Source organism: Dermacentor silvarum, chromosome 7 (assembly GCF_013339745.2).
Source record: "Dermacentor silvarum isolate Dsil-2018 chromosome 7, BIME_Dsil_1.4, whole genome shotgun sequence".
Lineage (NCBI taxonomy): Eukaryota > Metazoa > Arthropoda > Arachnida > Ixodida > Ixodidae > Dermacentor > Dermacentor silvarum.
This window is the reverse complement of record NC_051160.1, coordinates 39,070,593-39,086,736: the sequence shown is the minus strand read 5'-3', so window position 1 is coordinate 39,086,736 and position 16,144 is coordinate 39,070,593. Positions and strand designations below refer to the sequence as shown.

The 16,144-nt window shown below is 48.3% G+C and overlaps 1 protein-coding gene across 7 annotated transcripts in view; it reads right to left on the bottom strand.

Annotated features, from left to right (window-relative positions):
• Positions 1–15,801, bottom strand: part of LOC125946704 (uncharacterized) — a 103,412-nt gene extending 87,611 nt beyond the window's left edge. For 2 of the 7 annotated variants that reach the window (XM_049670558.1, XM_049670559.1), the window contains exons 1-3: positions 15,666–15,801; positions 15,544–15,567; positions 7,704–7,802 (exon numbers count right to left, since the gene is read on the bottom strand). In XM_049670558.1, coding sequence (XP_049526515.1) covers positions 7,704–7,802; positions 15,544–15,567; positions 15,666–15,744 — 202 coding nt within the window. In that variant the 5' untranslated portion in view covers positions 15,745–15,801. The remainder of the gene's footprint in view (positions 1–7,703; positions 7,803–15,543; positions 15,568–15,665) is intronic. The other 5 variants (XM_049670553.1, XM_049670556.1, XM_049670557.1 and 2 more) reach the window with 5 other exon arrangements.
• Between the last annotated feature and the right edge of the window lie 343 nt (positions 15,802–16,144).

Below are 16,144 nucleotides of genomic sequence, written 5' to 3'. Positions count from 1 at the left end.
CGTTTCGTACCAATCACGTACATCCACAACCATTTCCACAAGATAATCATGCTCAGATCGGCCTTTAACATGACAGTGTCTATATGCTAACAGACTACACCAGACTGCGTGGAGCCCGAGTAAGAAGATAACGTCTATCTGTTCAAAATCGCGTTCAGTCGGTAAAAAAATGAATGTCATGTGGATTGAGGGGTAGGTCTATCTTTAAATTTCTCTGTAATATATCCCCAAAAATATAGCATTATTACAGACAATAAAAACATGTTCAATATTTTCAGCTTTGTTGCACAGATTAGAGCACTGCACGGGCTCGGGCTTACCCGAAAGCCCGGGCCCGGCCCGGCCCGCGGGCCGGGCCGGGCCGGGTAGAGCAGTTTTTTCACGGGCTCGGGCCGGGCTCGGGCACAGCGTGTGCTTTTGGACCCGGGCCCGGGCCGGGCTCAGGTTTTTTGACGCGGGCCCGGGCCGGGCTCGGGCTTTCTGCGAGTTATTCTCGGGCTTCTCAACTCTGAAAAACATGTATTTTTCGGTCTCTGGCCGGGTTCGGGCCGGTTTCCAGCCGGGCTCGGGCCGGGCTCGGGCTTAAGGTAAAGGGGTGGCGGGCCGGGCCGGGCGGGTAACGTAGATTATTTCCGGGCCCGGGCAGGGCCCGGGTCTCGCCATAAAAGTTTTTATCGGGCTCGGGCGGGCCGCCCAATGTAAAAACGGGCTCGGGCCGGGCCCGGGCCGCAAAAATCGGCCCGTGGAGTGCTCTAGCACAGATAGCATCCGCTACCCCACAATACATAAATGCCTCTTTCTTCTAACCACGTTTTAACAGGCAAGGTTCCCGTGTGAAGCTTGAAGAAAAATGTTTTAACGTTGGCTGGTATCTGCATATCTTTAACCCTTTTGAGTACGTCTTGCCCACGCCCTTTTTGAAACAATAACCAACACAATTGTACAGGGAACACACTCTCAACAATATCCTTCATGAGAAGCATTACTTTTACGTTGGAGAGCTACTCAAGTGAAAATCTTGCTGTGAGGAACCGATAGGACGTAACAACTTCGCGCAAGAACCGTGACATTACGTAACGAGGGCCAATGGCCGAAGACAAAAAAAATCAAGCATAATACCTGTTAACATGGTCTGAAAAAGCAACACAGAAACGGGTCTCTTTCGTCTCTTAGCAATATGAAACGCGATGCAACTTGCTGAAGAAACAAGTGACACAGTGATAGACTTCCTTTCTTTACTCGACGAAACAAATTTGTCCTTTATGTTCGCTCCCCACGTAGAGCACCAGATAAACATGGCAAAGATGCGCTGAAATTTTTGACCGTGCTTACGTGTGCAATACAGTGCCTGCCGAAAGTGCATAATTTTTGCAGCGAGAAAAACGTTACAAATAAAAACTTACGCCTCCATCAGAACGAAAAAGTTGTTCTGCGTATTGCATAGTATGCCTGAAAGTGCTGTAACACTTATTTACTTTTGCGATTGGTATATTCACTCAGGAAAAAGCCTTAAATAAACCGCCGACCAGGGACGCTGTACGGGATGTTACTGCCGAATTTGACAGCCGTTTCTTATTTTTCGCGCAAAGGTAATGCAACATTCTATGGCTCGACAATACATTTCAATCGACACGTATGTTTAGTCACATATCTCCGTCAGAGAAACGGTCGGTTATTGCGGCTGGCAGCCTTCGGCGACAAGTATGTTTATAACATGTCAAATGTGCCCTGATCGCTTGTTGTGCTGACACTGTACACACAATAGAATGGTCTGTTTCAAAACACCGATGGGAAAGCTGAACTACAGAGTGATTTATCCTCGTTAGACTTGATTCCTCAGCCGAGACGGGCCGATAGAGTGTAGAGGGACTGAGCGGGTACGGTATAGGCCTAACGTTCCGTGGAAGTGAGCAATCTCGGCGCGGGTACGCGATGAATGCGAAAATGTTTGTATTTGAGCTTCAGAACCTTTTAACTATTACTTTTAGCACACTAGGGAAAGTGGAAGCACACGAATCGCCTCAGCTTTGTTGTCCGTGCGATAATATCAATCAGCGGCAGGCTTCCTGAGGTCCGTTCGAACACGTCTGAAGGGCTGCTGGGTTTCGTGTCGATTGCACAACACTGCGACAACTGGCAGTCATCGCTTGCGTACAAACTACTGGAAAACGAGGCGTTATCTGCGTTTGCGTAATTTCCTTCACGACTGCAGCTATCCGCACAGTCAAAAGGGAAATGCACAAATCGAAAGTGATCTTCAGTGCCCCTTATGCAAGTGCATGCAGCTCACGCGCCTTTATTACAAGCTTCAACACCGCCGACACGAAACAGACCTTTGTGACCCCAAATTATAGCGCTATTAAGGACAGGAGTCTGATTTTTTGCACAGGACAAGTCTCTGAGATTGCGTGTAAGTACCGGACGCGGCAGCAACAGCTTTTGGGATCTAACCGATGTATTGAAACTTTAAAAAAATGTTTTCAAAATTTCTAAGGTAACAATAGAAAATGAAAACCATACATGAAGAGCGATTATGTCCCATAGTTGTGTTCGGGTATCAGGAGGGTATGGCAAGAAAGGGGAGAAGAGTGCAGAGGAGGCCGACGCAACTGGAAGCGGGGGCACCTTAAGACCCAACCACTGGCATGAGTCGGCACGCATCGGCACGCGCCAATGCGTCAAATGCGTCAAAAAGTCAATGGCGGATAGGGAGGTGCGTCGCGGCTCGCGGAGATTTTGCCGGCTGGCGATGCTAGAAGATCGGCGACGCGAGGCGACACAATGCCGGCGTCCACCAATCAGAGGCTGCAACCCGTCTCCGATGTCCACCGCTCAGAGGCCGCGACGCCGCTGGCTGCTACGCCTGACGATGGCCACCGATGCGAAGACGTCGACACCAACGATCGTCCGAGCTCTTTGGACACACGGCATGCGCGACAGTGTTCCTTAAATACAAGGTTGTGATACTAGGCTGACAACAACATGACTGACGACCGTGGGCACTGGAAGTGCGGCGAAAATTCTTGCCGAGTTGGAATGACGCCGACTAATCCAACCTTCATGCCGACTGCGTTCCGCCAGTCTCAGTGCGATCTTCTGCTAAAACATCCAACCCAATCACAATTGCCGCAGCGCCTGTGCTTAATATATATTTATTTTGTTGTGCTCAAAACGAATGTAAACGTGCTTCCGAACTCCGGAGTCTGTATTGCCGATGTTTGCACTAAGCGTAGGCCTAGCGCAGCCGTCGATTCCTTCACCGGCGAGCGAACGAGGACAGCTGAGAACCTATATACAAAGAAAAACTTTGCTCTCGGCTCACAGCTTAATTCTAAATTTCAATTGCAAAACATCGCGTCTAAAACCCTCCCATCGACAGTGAGCACCATTATGCGATGCATCAACTGTGTGGCATCAGGAAATGCAGGGCTCCCGCCTTGACGTATGTTTCAAAAGCGTTCGATACCACATCGGATGTTGTCCTTAGAACGCTCTAGCATTAAACAACGCAGCCAGGCCGTCGCCATTGAACTGTGCTCACAATTCCTTCAGTCGCATGGTGAAACGTTGATGCAGACGACTGAGACGCACAAATAAAAATGAAACTACGCATGACAGCCAAGACGTATTTCCAGCTCCTGCAATCACTTTCGCTACTTGCAGTACTCAAGAAAAACGAGAGCTTCTTTCGCAAGTTTGCATGAACAAAAAGTCACGAGATAGAAATTTGTGGACATGTTTCTGAGTAATGGTGCTTCTAAACTTGCGTTTATCTATGTACTATGGGGGATGATGCACTTCACTTGCCCCTGCACGTTTAATTGCCACATAAACTTCAATCCTGAAAGGGTCATAGCAGCTGATAGAGAATATGTCGCGCCGTTAGCGCCAGTTTTTTGGCACCAGTGCTTAGCCCGTGTCAGTGGCGTTTAGCACCATGTAATTTGTGCATACTCAATGCATCGGCCAATGGTGACAGAAGTACGTGCACATTCGCATGCCCTGCATATGCGACACTCGGGCATCGATCATAAGTCCCCGGCTTGTGAGGCCTCGTGGTGAAGCATCCAAAAAGAGCATCAACGGCGCCGAGAAGCCTGCACGTAGCCTACGAAATGCATGGGGCGCCAGTGTGTGCGAGCGCTGAGAAACACTGTCATGGGGCAGCCGGGCTTGTCTCTCGTGCTTCTTTCTGCACACGCTGTGTCATGCAGTGGCACTGCCGAGAAGTCCACGCGTAACATCCGAAACGAGAAGCGTGGTGCTTTGGAGTCTGGGAATTCTGAGAATTCTTCTCTCACTGGTTGCACACTCAGTGGCAAATAAAAACTCAGTGACCCAACTTGGCAAGATGTTCATCGAAGAGGGGCCCATACCAAGTGCATTCTATTTTTTGCCTTTGGTTTTCCATGCGGCATAACGTCATAATGGAACTAAATATATGCAGGCAGGTCCGTTTCAGGAGTGGTTCGTTCAGGAGTGGCAGGTGCTGCCATAATGTCCTATAAAATCTATTGCCCATAATCCATCTTTCATAGTCTTCAGCTTGATCACTGTTCAATCTCACACCTCCAAGTACATTTCGCGAATTGTTTCTTTGTCCCAGGGCACACCCAAAGAAGATGGCGGGCATCTGTAGCAGACGCAGGAGCCGACCACTTCAAACATTGGGTAATGTCTTCGTCTGGTTTACCCCAAGCACAAATGACGGCTGGTGAAAGGCGCGCCCCGGCCCGAAGTCTGCCGAGAGAGAGACTTCCGCCACCCGAGAGAGATTGTGGGGAATGGAGCAGACACGCCGGGGAATGAGGACGCCTGTGTCACGCCGTAGGATGGATTTCCGGGCTACGAAAACAGAGCGGGGGTGAGAGGAAGGAAAAGAGGAGCTAGGGTGTCGAGAAAGTGTAAGCAATGCGGTGCATAAGGTCATTGTTATGGTCATGACCATGTGCCTGCACCCAGTGGACAGTAATGTTCACACGTGTAGAATTATGCATTTCGTGCATGCGCTCACAAATGCGCAACGTTTCCGTTACTTGTTTGAGATGCTTAACTGCGCCGAGGTTGGCAGTATAGATGTCGGCTTCGTTGATGTTAGGCAAGTTGACAACTGTTTCTATCACGTCGCGTATAGCCTGCAACTCAAATATTGAGAGGTCTGAAAAGTCCATTGCATTGTTGCGAATTACTTGGATCTCAGGTTGTGTAGGGCTTGAGAAGGCTACTTGTCCTTTTGATTTAAATGCCGCATCCATGTATACCACACATCTCCCCGTATGTACAGTCGTTTGTGTTGTTGCAATCAGTTGAACCCAAATCGAAGTGCCTTCATATGGCAGCCCGCAAAAGCCCTGATGCAAAAGACGTTCATTGAAAGCAGTACATAGCCAGTGAATTTGCGGCGCAGCTTTGTTATGTGTGGAATTGCTGTCCTTTGCGACCCTTGTTACGAAGCTTCGATACCGCTCAGCATTTGGGAAATTTAAGGGATCGCTTTCGTCATTGGAGAGTGGTAGATTGAAACTGGTACGTACATAGTTACCCAAGTTGGCCTCCATATATTTATTGATGAGTGGCACCCACCCCTGGCACATGCCCAGTGATCAAGCTGGCATCAAAGAGGTTCATTGAAGATCATCGCATACTGAGTTGCACATTATCAGTGCTCCAAATCGTCCTAAATGTGCTCCTTTGAATAGCGATGCCTACACAGTCCTGCATGTACAGTGACCCATAACAACGTGAAATGGTTTCCTTGAAGTACGGCACCTAAATGAACATTGGCAGACACTCAGTGGTCCAAGTGGAGCCGATGGTTGGTTTGTTTGTCTGACGACGATCTCGCCCCTGATTTTGCGGATAGGTGGCGAGATTTAGGAGCAGATCAAGGTACAGGCTACGAGGCCATCACCAGCAGCAGCATCAGCAGGAACACAAGGTGAGCTAGGTGCATGGTGTCAAACTTGTCAACGCTCCCTTCCCTTCTACTCTGCCAGCAACCACGCTCGTCGCTCGCTCGCACCGTCGCTTATCTCCACACGGCTCTGACCTTTATGCACCGTGCATTCGCCGCTCAGTTTCCGTTGAAGCGATAGACCGAACGCACCTTCGCCCACTGCTTGCTGCCAGCGTTTTGACAGTCGTTGTCTGCAGTCATTCAGTGTGATCTATTCATGTTTGTTTGTGCGCGCTCACACCACGCTTGTTCATTCAGTTAGTAATAGTCGGGCCACATTTTCCAACGCACGCTACACATGCAATGCTGCCCGGATCGGCAGTGCAGCGCTACAGGTGTGTCCCTTCGCACGCGCTGCCCACGGGAAGCGCTTCTCATCAACACCACCGTTTCACAGGCGCCTTCTCGTGGTCATCGAGTCTCTCTTCATGTCGGTCTACTTACGGTGCAGCACACCTGCTTACTTAATCAGCTCATGTTTACTACAATTCATATTGCTACCAAAGCCGCTCACCTTCCTTCGTATGGCATTGCTGTGTTGCTATCGCATTCATTGCTTCGCCTTTAGGGCGAAACTGTGACATTTTTTTCTTTAACTCCGAGGCTTTTCATTCGAGGAGCCCGTATGGGTTTCCTTTGTAGCAGTTGTTATGATTGGGTGGATGTCTCATTTTCGCTTTCATTCTAGTGTTCTTTCAATTCGTAGACATCGGAGTAAACAACGCATTCATTATGTACGCCAAACTTTGAGCTGCCGAGCCCACTATTCCGGCTATGACATCGCTGGAGTTATGCCACGCATTCGCACGGGTCCTTAGTCGAAATTTTTGAGCCGATAGCGGAGCACAATATGTGGCAGAAGTACAGGTTCATACGAACGGGGAGGCCGCACACCAAATCACGAAAGCTCCCCGCTCGAAGTGTGTGAGCCAATTGGGCCAACTCTAATATTGAAATCCGCACATCTAATTGTATCAACAAGTGCAATGCTCAGTTGTGCTTCCCTGCTGGAAGATATTGTTTTATGGAGGTACACGGTTGTAGTGACTGAGAAGCCCACGTAAATGTTCGGTTCACTTAAAATACATAGGGGGACATATGTTCGAGAGAGCAACAACTAAACATTAAGAAATATGGTTTTGAATAGTTTTACTTAATTGTTCGTAAGGCCCAAGTAAGCAAAAACGAAAACAGAAGACATCGGTAACTTTGAGCTCTTTGGCTATTTAGGTTAAGGGGTTCAAGTAATTTTTAAAAAAATAATCAGGTTATTGACCTGAAAGCATTTAATGGCCCATTGAACAAGACAGTCAGTGGCGTCTGCACCAGCGCAACGTCACCAAAATTCCAATTGGCTGCGACGCCACATCATGAACAAAGAACTTATCAACCTGGATATCTTCGCCGACCAAACTCAAAGCAGTGTTTCAATCTGGAATGAAAGCGAACACAGAAAAAGCCAGTATTTTTCCACAACCACAATGTATTTTTCGCCACTTTGGAGTGAAACTGGAAAGAAAAATCATGGCAGGAGCTATCTCAAGATCACTGCCGACGGTATCCACCTGAATTTTGTGTATTGCTTTCATTGCAGTTTTGCTGCATTTCTGCAAAAGCTAAATTATTTTCAAGGTTAATAAAGGATAACAAACTGCTGATCACACAGTTTTTCGTTTTATTCCGCAAGGGGACTTGTAAAAAACACTTTACACTAAAACAGCAACCTAAACGCTAAACCACGCCTTACCTGTCGTGTTGCAGGTTGTAGTGCTGGTGGTCTCAGCCGGAGTGGTTTCATCCTCAAGTACATTTTCCCCAACGGTTGCGTTGGTGTTATGCGCCAATTCTGCAAAAGTAATGGTATTGTCACGAGCAATGGCAAAGACAAAGAAGTTGTAGTGGGGCTGGGTCAGAGGCTCTCTTGTCGGACTGAAAACCTGCTGGAACCTGTGCGCTCTGTGCAGTCTTGACTAGGCAAGCGCTAGCCGTTCACGGTTAATTAAATACTCCCCGTAACATCTTTTTGGTGGAGGTTGCGGGCTCTATTCCACCCGGCCCTGGATCTTCGGAGCGGACCCCACGTTTCTCCCGCCTCCATGGCCGAAGACAGTACGCAGTCATCGCAGCCCGCGCCTGCGGCGCCGCCGACCGTGGTCCTTTCGCAGCCCCTCGACCCCGGCACGTTTTGCGGCACGGACAACAAAGACGTCGACGATTGGCTCCTCTTGTACGAGCGCGTCAGCAAGCACCACAGGTGGGATGAGACTCTAATGCTTGCCAACGTCATTTTCTACCTACGGGGCACGGCTCGGGTGTGGTTTAACTCGGGTGTGAGTGGAGGACGCCTGACGACCGACCAATCTGTTTTTCGTGCTCTCGCGTCGGCCACATTTCACGCCACTGCCGCAATCGTCGGAATTACCGACCAAGCTTCCCTAGAGACCGCCGCCTAGATCGTGGCCAGTACTATAGCACACCTCTTCTCGACGACCAATTCCCGGCCCGTGATCCTCACCGTCTGTATTGTGCAGTATTGTGCAGTATTGTGCAGGTTAGTAAGGGACACAAATACGGTTGAAGCCAATATATCCTACAGTTTAGTTCTATGAAAAAAAGATTGCGTAGCTTGAACTGGAGGCGCAATGCAAACAGGCAGCGGAACTGATTGGCACGTAGCTAGTTCGGGCCTTGCCACTACCAAGTCATCCATGGCATTTTCAAGACTTGTTTCATTATTGCTTGAATATTGACTATCGATAAATTAAGTAGTCCTAGTAGTAGTACTAGTAGGCTACTAGTCCTTAGTAGGACTACTAAGTAGTCCCAACCATGCTTTGCTAGACTTTAGCCCGGCTCAGCTTCGCTATTTCACAGAGGTACATGCCATCGCGCTTGAACCCTTTGAGGACTACCTCCTGGATCGGCCCACAGTTTTCTGGCTACGACAGACAGATTGCGCTCGGCATAAACAGCTCCGCTGTTGAAAGAAAAAGGAACATGCAGATCCTACACTCTATGGGAATCTGTTATGCGAAGCTTTTGGCAGGTACGTGGTTATCCAGCTTTGTTCGGCGTTTCGCAAAGCGATACCAAGTAGTCCAACGTGTTTGTATAAAATGAGCAGTTCGGTGTGTGTAGGTCGCGCGTAAATGTGTATGTGGCGGCAATAGCCCGACAATGACCACATTGAGCACGATCGCTTGGCAGAAATGGTATAATTTATATGCCAGCCGTACGACACGAGCTTACGACGTGGCACGTGTTAGACGTGGCGCATGTTAGGTTCTACATAGGTAGCGCACGAACATCGCCGCTGTCACAAGGCAAGCGGAGGGGTACGCCTAGGACTCGGTCAGACAAAACTGTAACGAGGTGTGCGACCGGCTTCAGGGCAACGTGAGCAACCATCGGACGTAGACGATCCCAAACACTAGGATAGTGCAGGCCCTGGTTGCCAGCTGGGTGACGTACGTGCTGTACGTTCGAAAGATTCGAACGTACAGCACGTACACATTGTTCGAAACGTAAACAGTGTTCGAAATATTCGGAAAGGACGACGTTATCAATGATGAGCACATGTCGAGGTTGCTCAGCATCCGACATGTGCATAACGTCTTCGACACCGAGAGGCTGCGGATCCTTTATGATGAAGTCCTGACGGGGGTTCAAAACCTCGATGAATTGGGTGTGACGTCGAACACTTACGGAGTGATTTTGTTGACAGTCCTCCGAAAGAGCACCCCGAATGAGCTTTGCCTCCGTTACTGCACACAAAAGATAGCATCTGCAGTCGCCCCAGGCGATAAACTTCAAGGTTTCCTCAATTTCCTGAAGGCCGAAGTAGAAAGTCGAAAGAGGACCGAGTGTTGGACCCGTCAGAAGCAGAGCACCGACAGAATGAGTCGCCCGAGCAGCAAGGACATTCTTGAACGAAGGCGTCCGCGTCGGTTTTAACTGCCGTCATGAAAGCTGAAACACAGTGCAAATTTAGCAAGGCGAGCAGCCACTCAACCGCCGACTGTGACATTGATTTACCTGCTGGTCAGATGAGAACAATTGTACAGCGGGAAAGACTCTGCTTTAGGTGCGCCAAGGCAGGTCATCGGGCATATGAATGTCGCACCGCAAGAAGACTTAAATGTAAGAAATGTTCCGGCCAGCACGTTGCAGCCCTGTGTAACCTGAATCGACCATCAGCAGCGGGAAAGTCGAAAACGAACACTGTACCAACTAAGACAATCGTACAGTCTTCGTTGCAAGTCGAAGGCACCAAGAAGAGAACTGGTGTCCTTCCACAGACAGCTCAAGAGTGGGTTCAGGGCAGGGAGAAGAGAGCGATGGCGCAGGTTTCCGTCAGACATCCTTGAAACGTGGAACAAGTGGTATGAACAGCTTCCTGGTTTAAGAAAAGTTTCAGTTTCTCGAAAATGGGGTCAAGACATAAAGAACGACAGCGCACAGCCGGAACTATTTGTGTTTTTCAACGCGTGCCCCAAAGCATACGGTGCAGTTGCCTATATTAAATTGAGGATCAATCAGGGAATAGACATTGCTCTGTTGATGGCTAAATCAAAAGTGGCCCCACTGAAACGTTAGTCACTACCATGGCTGGAGCTCATGGGCGCTTTGATCGGCGCACGTCTGGCCCGCTACGTGATTGAACAACTAGGCATACCAATAATTCATGTACACTGTTGGTCCAAGTCTAGCGTCACGTTGAGCTGGATTAGGGGGGGGGGGGGGGGGGCTCCGCACTGAAGTGGAAGACATTCGTGAGCAACAGGGTACAGGAGATACAAGCACTAAACGATCCTGCTGTTTGGAACCACTGCCCGGGGAGAGAAATCCAGCAGATTTGCTGACACGGGGCGTGCTGTCCTCCGCTTTGGTTGTCAGCGAGAACTGGTGCACGGAACCTAAATGGCTGAAGGGTATTCATACGTACGACGCGATGTCTTCACGCGTCCCTGCAGCTAAAATCTGAACTGAAGAGCTCAAGAACGTTCAGGTGCTTAACACCGTGACGCTAGTGGAACAAACGCCTCTAATGGATCTTGAGCACAAGAGCGCAATGACGGAGGTGCTCCATGTCACCGCCTGGGTTATGCGCTTTCTTTATAACGCACGGAACGGGGCAGAGAGGAGAAGGGGAAGCCTGTCAGTGGAAGAGCTATCACAAACCGAGAAGTACTGTCTGAAGGTGTCACAAACCGAAACCTTTCGGGATGACATCCATTCTTTAATTATTTCCGGGACACTTCATCGCAAGTCCGCCGTCGCGTCCGCCGTCGCAAGTCCGACAGCGACGGCCTATTGAGAGTTGGAAGCTGGCTACATAGTAGCGCACATAAAGAAGACACAAAGCACCCTGTCATTTTGTCCGCTGTGTATCCGTTAACACGCTTGTTGGTGGCCTGGGAGCATAGGCGGCTTTTACACGCTGGAGTAAGTGACACTCTGACTCAACTACGCGAACGATATTGGATCCTGCGAGCAAGACAAGCCGTGAAGAAAATCATTCGTCGTTGTGTTCCGTGCCAAAGACAAAGTAGCCGCCCCGCATAGAAACAAATTGCACCCCTACCATCCGACCGTATCCGCGAATCAGAGCCATTTGAAATTATGGGAGTGGAATTCGCGGGGCCGATATTTTATACCGAGCGTGGAAATCCCTACACGGTCTACATAGCTCTGTTCACCTGTACCACCACGCGAGCTGTGCACCTGGAACTCGTCAAGGACTTGAAATACATAACAAAAGATTGTGTTGTCAAGAGATTCGTGGCCCGGTGAATAATGCCCAGGAAAGTTTAATCAGACAATGCTCTAACGTTCAAGCGAGCATCAAGAGACTTGGAAAAGCTCTTCCACGCTATAAAGAAGACGAAATGCAGGCTTACTTGGGCGACAACCGTATCGCCTGGAAGTTCATAGTCGAAAGAGCACCGTGATGGGGCGGTTTTTGGGAACGTATGGTGCAAACGGTCAAGACAGGGCTGTGAAAGGTCCTCGGAAGAAGTGCATTACAGTATGACAGCTTGACTACCGTCCTCCCTCAGATCGAGGCGGTTGTCAATTCTCGCCCGCTAACGTTCCTTTACTCGGACGCGGGGGAGCTTCGACCCTAACGCCATTGCTTTTCCTCACAGGGCGCCGAATAACAACTTTGCCTAACACCGGAGAAACTGTTTACACAGAATCTACGAAGGCTGCGCTCACAAGGCGCTGGAAACACCGTATTACACTTGTGGATTCTTTTTGGAGAAGATGGAGGCAGGAGTGCCTACAAGAATTTCGCTCTGCCCATGTTACCACTCAGCGCAAAGAGAGGAGCATAAAGAAAGGGGACATTGTCCTCCTCGGGGAGGCGAAGGTTCCGCGACAGATGTGGAAGCTGTGCCGGGTTGTCGAAACGTTTCCTGTAAGGGATGGCCGAGTACGAGCATGCAGAATTTCTCTGCCAGACCGAAAGCTGCTGAGTCGACCAGTCCAGACTCTCTACCCGCTTGAACTAGGCACGAAATGAGCCGGCGTTCATTGCGGGGGAGCTTGTTGAGAATTGCGAGTGACCGCCACACGTTTGCTGCAACCGTGGCTGAGGAGGGCCCGACGACGCAAGAGTGAGGGAGCCGGTCAACGGACGAGGGGCGCCCCGCTGGGGTAGCGTTCCGACTGGCGCCTGGACCCGCAACCTGATCCATACCCCGTGTTTTCGGCGGACCGCCCGGTGAGTGCGAATCGCCGGCGCCTCCGAGAGGGACAAAAGCGTCGGTGTGGCCTACTGGGGACTTGCATTTTGTGCTTTCTTTGCTATTCCCTTTCTCTTCCCTGCGAGCTGTCTTTTGTACAATAAACATTCAGTTTTGAAGCCAACTCAGACGAGTGAACGTCGTTCCTTCGAGACTCCTGCGTGCGCGGCCTGCTACGCCGCCGCCCGAAAGAATCTCACGCAGTGGTTATAGTCGCATTCGCGAAGTGACTTCCAGAGTGTTCGTCGTAGCCACTTTTATTCTACAGACTCGATTATAGTGGCCAAAACTAGACTTGACTAAAATCGGGCCTAAAACTTTGTTCTCACCTTATCGGTTGCTATAAACAAATGAATAACAGTGAACGATACTGTTGCTGCCTTATCGCTCTCTCTATGGGCACCAAAACAATATCGGCAGAACCAATCTCACGATGACTGTCGACAGTAATTAGTTAAGCAATGAACCAATAACTAAGAGAACGTATAGTGCCGTCGAAATGAGTTGTGTAAAAGGCCTGTATTTCAGCGGGACTCCGCTTTTGCGCTTCCCTATAAACCATTGGCGCCTTCTAGTGGCACTGGCGCGAAGCCTACGCTTGGCTTCCAAAAATACATGGCGCACCGGTACCTGGGCACGTTGAGAAACACGTCATACGGCAGTGGGACTCCTCTCTTATGTTTCTATATAAATATGCTGCGACGTTTACTATGTGCGTGGCCTCCGAGACTAGAAGCGTGGCACGCCGTCGCCTGCAAACGCTGAGAATTGTTCGCTCACTTGCTGTACGCCCATTTCACATAGACCGTCATCCAAATTGGCGAGAGTTCAATGAAAAGCGGCATATACCCAGTGCATTTGTGGCGCAATTTGCTACAGCGCCGGATTGCTGCCTTTATGGAACCCGTGTGACTAGCGCTGGTATGCACCCAGCGACGGAGAGGTTTAAATATATTTTTAATGCGTTAGCATTCTCCGTGTACTTCATGTGCTTTCCAGGGACCAAGTGTCTACATGGATGTTTCTATCTGTGTATAATTGCGTCTAACTGTTTTCTCGCCCACCTGGTTCATCGGGTAGTTGTCAAATAAATAGCGTATCGGGCCGCTGTGCTGATGGAATGGGGTAGGCAACCAGCCTTTGGAGCAACATAACTCGTTTGGAGGGTTGCAAATCTTGTGTTGCTATATTAATTTACACTGAAAACAATACCACCGTTAGTCATCGTGCGATTGGTTCTGCTGAATTTCTGGTACTTTGAATATATGATTATATCATTGTTTGGTTCATACAATGCCACAATATGCCGCTGCACCTTAGCATCGCCTGAATTTAGCGCCATATACTAAAAAGTGACAGCTCAGCGAAACTGCATCTACTGGTTGTCGCGTACAGTGTCGGCATTCGGCACTGAACTGCGCTTTCTTCGCGACGGCATGCTACAAAGCATTGCATGGACGAAACTACAAAATTTATGTTGCAGAGAAGCTAAGAATATATATATATATATATATATATATATATATATATATATATATACTGTGGCGCCTTCTATTTAACAGTAGGGCGCTGCGCTGTATACTAACCCAAACGAATGAGCGCGGTATGGAGGCCTTTCTTGACCAGGGTTTCTGCAGTGCTATCTGGGCAGCGCATTACGGCCATGCCTCAACATCAAGGAGATCCAAATTTCAGTTATCCCCGGCACTGTTGACTACATTTATAACAGACATTTCACTGCTGAATGATGATTATGATTCTAAGGTGGCTCTTTATACACTATACACCGCAGCCAACATCCCAGTCCTATGCATAAAACTACTCGTATTATACAAAGTGGGAGAGCCTTAGCACCATGCTTTTGAAAACACGCACTGAATATCATTCTCGTTACGCCGGAGGCATATTGCGGCATCAGTGGTAACAAACGAAATAACAAAACAGTGCGGTTTGCGTACCAATCACCAAATCCGACAAGTGCCTCCCTCTGTCATTGTAAATGCCTTGTAAAACGCGATTACAGCTAATTTGTCGGCGTAGTTGATCTGAACATTACATTTGTGTAGGGTCCAATTGTCGTGTGGGACACAAGGTCCAAGATGTTTCCTGCCCTTATTTCCTTTTATGTCTCTATTTTCCAAGTATCCGCTGCCGTAACACATTCTCAATGTTGGGCAAAATTCTAAAGATCTATCATCAGCACCACCACAGAGACCAGCAAAGAAAATAGGACTCGTGCTGACTAACAACTGAGTTTAATATAGAAATTACTCAAATTTAAGACAATGTGCGTTGGTAGGTACCCTAAACAATATACCACAGTGTCCCACAAATATACCACAATATACCACAAACAATATGCAACAATGTACCACAGTGCAACCACAGTGTTTACCTCCGTGGCCATTTTCATTGGAGTGGTAAAAGACTTCTTTTATTGTTGCCGTAATGTACTGTTACATTCTAATATTTTCTCTATTGCCTTCTAATCCTAAGCGATGACAACTTTTTAGGACAGTGGCAGCTAATCTGCACCTTTGCAATTAGTCTCACAAGTTTTAGGAGGAACTGAGCGCCGTTCCCGAAGAAGATGGGCAATGGCAAATTAACCCTTCCTTTTTGATTACCTGCTCCCTTTCAAGGTGGTCTTACCCAAAAGGAAACTTCTGTCGCTTAATTAACTTGTAAAATCCTTTTGGGGTGCTAAATAAAAGATAGAGCAAATGTTGTTTGAATATTATTTGCACACGTACAATCTTTTTGCTGAACACTGCAAACGAAAATACTGCAATGTGCGACGCAATCGCAAAAAATTGTTTGAGAAAATATTGAGCTTACCAGCCGTCGTCTGCTCGACCGATGCTAGGGAAACAAACGGAAGCGTTTGAACAAGGTATATAAATGCCTTCATTGCAAATTCGTAAAGTGTTGATATTGAAGTATCAGAAGTTAGCACCAACCTTTTACTTTCAGCGGATTTATATGCGACAGCATACGGCGTTTTGCTTCGTGGAATGCCTTTTCACAACCCTTTGACATTTGCAAAGAGGAACCTTTACCCTACGAGAAATTCCGCATCTTCTAAATGAAAGCCGAGTCCGAGTAATTCATTCTATTGTGATTAAACGGGAGTTCTACGTTTTACAGCTATTGGTAACGGACATACACCACATTGATGATGTATGCGAGTATCAGCCCTGTCACGTGCCTTGGAAGGCAGTTAAAAATAAATAATTATATGTATATATATATATATATATATATTTATTTATTTATTGTCGCGTCCTAGTAGGAGACGAGAAACCTGGTGTACAACACGGATGACAGCACTTTATATGAGACGTCAACGCGACATCATTGTCCTCTCTGTTTTCCCACATCCGCGCTACTTGAGCATCGTTTTCATGGCCTGGCACATCGCGCGGCGGTTATATAGTAA